Source organism: Hippocampus comes, unplaced genomic scaffold (genome assembly GCF_001891065.2).
Source record: "Hippocampus comes isolate QL1 unplaced genomic scaffold, H_comes_QL1_v1.1 scaffold85, whole genome shotgun sequence".
Classification (NCBI taxonomy): Eukaryota; Metazoa; Chordata; class Actinopteri; order Syngnathiformes; family Syngnathidae; genus Hippocampus; species Hippocampus comes.
In genome coordinates this window covers 3,919,489-3,924,514 of record NW_017805540.1, presented here as the reverse complement: position 1 = coordinate 3,924,514, position 5,026 = coordinate 3,919,489, and the positions used below count along the sequence as shown (strand labels likewise).

General features: G+C 43.4%; 1 protein-coding gene across 2 annotated transcripts in view; it reads left to right on the top strand.

Annotated features, from left to right (window-relative positions):
• rpe65a (retinoid isomerohydrolase RPE65 a) overlaps window positions 1–5,026 on the top strand; it is a 9,607-nt gene that overhangs the window by 1,910 nt on the left and 2,671 nt on the right. Inside the window, exons 1-10 of one of the 2 annotated variants that reach the window (XM_019878971.1) lie at window positions 7–325; window positions 1,170–1,252; window positions 1,365–1,515; window positions 1,689–1,796; window positions 2,019–2,160; window positions 2,241–2,388; window positions 2,924–3,138; window positions 4,224–4,363; window positions 4,438–4,567; window positions 4,881–4,995. In XM_019878971.1, coding sequence (XP_019734530.1) covers window positions 315–325; window positions 1,170–1,252; window positions 1,365–1,515; window positions 1,689–1,796; window positions 2,019–2,160; window positions 2,241–2,388; window positions 2,924–3,138; window positions 4,224–4,363; window positions 4,438–4,567; window positions 4,881–4,995 — 1,243 coding nt within the window. In that variant the 5' untranslated portion in view covers window positions 7–314. Of the gene's footprint in view, window positions 1–6; window positions 326–1,169; window positions 1,253–1,364; window positions 1,516–1,688; window positions 1,797–2,018; window positions 2,161–2,240; window positions 2,389–2,923; window positions 3,139–4,223; window positions 4,364–4,437; window positions 4,568–4,880; window positions 4,996–5,026 lie in introns of those variants that run through there. The other variant, XM_019878970.1, reaches the window with a different exon arrangement.

Sequence of the window (5,026 nt, the reverse complement as noted above, 5' to 3'; positions counted from 1 at the left end):
AAAAAAAAAAAAACAACCCTTTTGCGACACATTACTAATTAAGAATGTTTTCTGTCACAAATCCGGCTTCAAGCAGGCCTGCAATTGAGACATCCAGCACGGGATATTTCGCGACACAATAGGATTCTTGTTCACACTTGAACCTGATTGGCCACAATCAAAGCGAGCTAGGCCGGGCGAAAAAAGAAGCTTGACAACACAGCTTGCGAGGGGGCACTGGACGGATAAATACGCAGCTCCGGTCTGGCGGAAAGCACAAACTTGGCCTTGTCGAGAGTTTCATTTGATCCGTTTCACCAGGACAGAGCGGAGACATGGTCAGCAGGTCAGTTGCCATTGAAGCAGATTCATTTTTTTTTCTTTTTTAAACCTTGTTTTGATTTCCACAAGGTGACTGAGGTGTTTCCTGCAAATAATTGAAATTATATTGAATGACTTTAATTTGAAGGGATTAAAATGTCATTACATTGGGCTCCAGTTTTTTTGCGAGGGGCAAACGATCGGGCTGTCCTAGAATAGCAAAACTCCATGCATACCGGATCCTCATTATAAACGCATTGGGAGGATCTGATAATACGATCAGCTGTTCACCGTAGTAAGCGCCGTCCCTGAAAGGGTTAATTTGTTCTAATTTAAACGTCATTCAATCTTATTGTGCAGTAATTTCTGATAATTTGGGGTTAATTTATTTTTATGGGTTTAATTATGTTTGATTTAAACCTGGTTTTGGTCATGTGACATCTGCAAGGTGAGCCGTTCTTGGCCGTTACCTGCGCCCCGAGGCACCGCAATATCATTTTCAGTTGAAAGAAAGTATCAAAATGGCAACCCCCTGAGGTGGACAAAAATACAAAAATGTTGCTGCTTAATTCATATTTCACAAATGCGATATGAACCAGAATGCCATGTTTAGACTAGTGGGGCTGCGTAGAACGTCTTCTTATAAGGATTTTTTTTTTTGTACTTGACTATCCCCTTGAATGAATTGAATTGTAATGTGTTTTACTGTCATCAAGTTAATCTATGTCATTGGTAAATGTATTCACTTACTCAATTACAATTATGGTATGTGAACTTGAACGTTGAGGGATTTAACTGAAAGGTGAATAGATTGAATTGTGCTTTCTTCAATTTGATCCGAGTCGATTTGATTTCACGCTCGCAACCAGATTTGAGCACCCAGCCGGCGGCTACAAGAAGATCTTCGAGACATGCGAGGAGCTTGCCGAGCCTCTTCCAGCAACAGTCATAGGTTCCTTTTTGTGCTTCTTTCCAATTTTTTTTTTTTTAAATATCACGTACTATAAAGACAAAGCACTCTGTTGCCTGAATGTTCTGTTTGTTTTTGTTTTTCCCTCCACCAGGAAGGATTCCTTCCTTTCTGAGGGGAAGTCTTCTGCGTTTGGGTCCGGGTCTTTTTGAGGTGGGGGACGAGCCCTTCTATCACCTCTTTGATGGTCAGGCACTCATGCACAAGTTTGACTTTAAGAACGGACAAGTCACCTACTTTCGCAAGTAAGATGCCTTGGAAGATGATCATTTGTTGAATCAAAATTCAACTTAGTTGTCAATGCGCAGCGGTAATATTCAAATGGCATGATATGACAGTGGCTCACAACTATTGAATGTACCTTTTAGGACTAGAATGCCTTTGGGAGCGTTATTGACAATGCTTTTGTCCTTTACAGATTTGTCAAAACCGACGCATATGTGCGGGCCATCACAGAGAAGCGCGTGGTCATCACCGAATTTGGCACGTTTGCTTATCCCGACCCCTGCAAAAATATCTTCTCCAGGTATGGAGACGACACTTTCTGCTTTCCCCCACAGCAGTGTTGCAACAGTCACCAGAGGCGAAGTCACTTTCTTACTTTACTGACTACTTCCTTTCAAAAGTAACTTAAGTTACTTGACCGATTACTTGCAACACGTTACTTAGTAACGCAAAACAGGTACAGGTACCAACATCACTCTCCCTCAGCGATTACATGCTGACTGTCCATTAAACCTGTGCGTAGGTTCTTCTCTTACTTCAAGGGTGTGGAGGTGACGGACAACTGCCTGGTCAACGTCTACCCGGTGGGAGAAGATTTTTACGCCGTCACCGAAACCAACTACATCACCAGGGTGGACCCCGACACTCTGGAGACACTGAAGAAGGTTTGCGCCGTGTCGTGCAGGGATCAGATGCAGCGGCCCTCTTGTTCAAATTGAAAAAGGCTCGCCTTTTGTCCCCCCAGGTGGACATGTGCAACTATATCAACATCAACGGCGTGACGGCGCACCCCCACATCGAGAGGGACGGCACTGTGTACAACATCGGGAACTGCATGGGCAAAGGAGCCACGTTGGCCTACAATATTGTCAGGATTCCGCCCACGCAGAAAGGTTTGCGTTCATTCACGGTACATAGACGAAGGGGTCGCAACATGTGGTGCTCGGGCTCCTTCTCATAGTTATGCTCCAGTTGTGTTGAAGTTCAACACATTTGCATTTAATTACAGGTGCAACGATTCATCAATTACCGGACAAGTAATTGATTACCAATTTAATTGAAACATATTTTTGATAATCGTTGAATCATTTAGAGACTTTGATAAATGAAAAATGTCCAAATGCTCAGAATTTCAGGGTGTCGGCAGTAAATATTGTCAGATTTCAGTTGTTCTCCATTTCGGCAGACTATTTGTCTTTTTTTTTTCAAAATAAGACTTTTGCAGACTTTTACTTTGAAAATGGATGATCTAAATTTTTCCCAATTTCCTGTTATGGAGCAGGGAGGGCGGGGTGTCGTCTAATCGCCAAAATAATCAACAGATAAATCGGTTCATAACATAATTGTTCGTTGCAGGCCAACATTTAATGTGACAGACATGATTATTTGTAAACTTTTATTTCCGCCTGACACCATGTCACACCTCAGACAAATCGGACCCCATTGAGAAGTCCAAGGTGGTGGTGCAGTTCCCCAGCGCCGAGAGGTTCAAGCCCGCCTACGTTCACAGCTTTGGCATGTCGGAAAACTACTTCGTCTTCGTGGAGACGCCGGTCAAGATCAATCTGCTCAAGTTCTTGAGCGCCTGGAGCATCCGAGGCTCCAACTATATGGACTGCTTCGAGTCCAACGAAAGCCAAGGCGTACGTTCAAACACACAGCGGAGAATCTAAAGTGTTCAGATTTGGACTTCCATCAAACATTTCTCGAAAAATATGCCTCACAAGTCATTTCTAGCATTTTTGAGGAAAAATTTGGATTTTTTATGATAAAATTTTGTTGTACTACAAGAAAAAAACTCCATGGCAAAAATAATGAATGTATTATTGGACTGCCAAAACCTTACTTGCCATTATGAAGGAAATATGTTTTCCCTGACAGAAAGTTAATGCATTGTGAATTAAAAAAAAACAAAATCTGATTTTCTGTGACAATGTCATATTTCTAAGAAAATGTCACAGTACCATGAAGACAAAATTTAAAAACAATTTTGAAAGAAAAAAATCTTAATAATCCGTCAAAAAAGGAAAATGTATCGTATTATGAGGGAGACGTGTGACACAGTCAGATTTGTTGGATGAGGGAAAAAAGCGATATCCTGTGACAATTTTTTCAAGAAAATTATGAGGGGGCGTGGGGAAGTCAGGTTTTTGAAAGTCACAAGTTGGAATATTAAGATATCCTTTATTTGTCCCACACTGGGGACATTTACAATTATGTAGTTTTTTTAATAGTAGTAATTATGTAGTTAAAGTATGATTTCAGTGACAATAATTCAGATTATATGTATTTGATCAGTATCACTTTGCAACCATTGCTGCTGTGAGGCAGTTCTTTATTTTGGCTTTATGGTCGTACTTAAGTTTTTCATTTTACCTACATGCAGGAGTGTGGACACCATTGGGAATTTTGGGAGGTTCCCGTACGGCTAGTCTATTCCCTGCCAGCAATGCCCCACTTCCTCCCACAACCCGATGAATGCCTTTAGCGCATATTGCTCACCATCTGCATCTCCTCGTCGATAAATATTCTCGGGCCAGTTTTTGGGCCCCAGTACTTCCCTGCATACAAGCTCTTTAAAACGTTGCCTGTAGACTTTATAAAGATGACGATAGATTTGTCACTGACATTCCTTCCTTTGGGGAAAAATAAAAAGACTACATTCCACTTCGGAGGTTCAGCTGTAGATGCGTCCATGCTCACAAGGTGATGCCGGTTTGGGTTGTAGACGTTGTTCCACATCGCCAGAAAGCATCCGGGGGAGTACATCGACCACAAGTTCAAAGGGGCGGCCATCGGCATGTTCCACCACATCAACACCTACGAGGACAACGGCTTCGTTGTGTTTGACCTGTGCGCGTGGAAGGGGTGAGAGGCTGAAATGTCATCTACGCGTTCACTTTGACACCGTTGTCATCCTTCCTGTTTATTGCGTGCATCAGCTTTGAGTTTGTGTACAACTACCTGTGGCTGGCCAACCTGAGAGCCAACTGGGAGGAGGTGAAGCAGGCGGCCATGATTGCGCCCCAGCCGGAAGTTCGCAGATACGTCATTCCCTTGGACGTCCATAAGGTCAGTCACGACGCCGAGAGAGTAGACCTTGGTTTGAGAAAGTCAGGGAATTACACAATACGTTCTCCCGCCCTGTTGTGTCAAAAGCAATTGTCGCTGTCCGAAAGGTTTTTTTGCTTTGAAATGTCATGCCACAACCTGGTGCTGTTGCCATCTATCAGAGGATGCAGTTACCGCAGCAGCAGCAGCTTCTGGTGTGACACACAATGCTTGTTGGAGAGTTAACAGTTGCTTTCAACAGGCAGCAGCGGATGAGCAAAATGCGTCACACGGTGCGAAAGAGGCTTTTCATTGATTTATGTACGTGCTACAGGAAGAGCAAGGGAAGAACTTGGTGAGCTTGCCTTATACCACAGCCACAGCGGTCATGCACGCTGACGGCACCATCTGGCTGGAGCCTGAGGTGCTCTTCGCTGGACCTCGCCAGGGTACAAGAGAGCGATCCACTCACTCTTGACA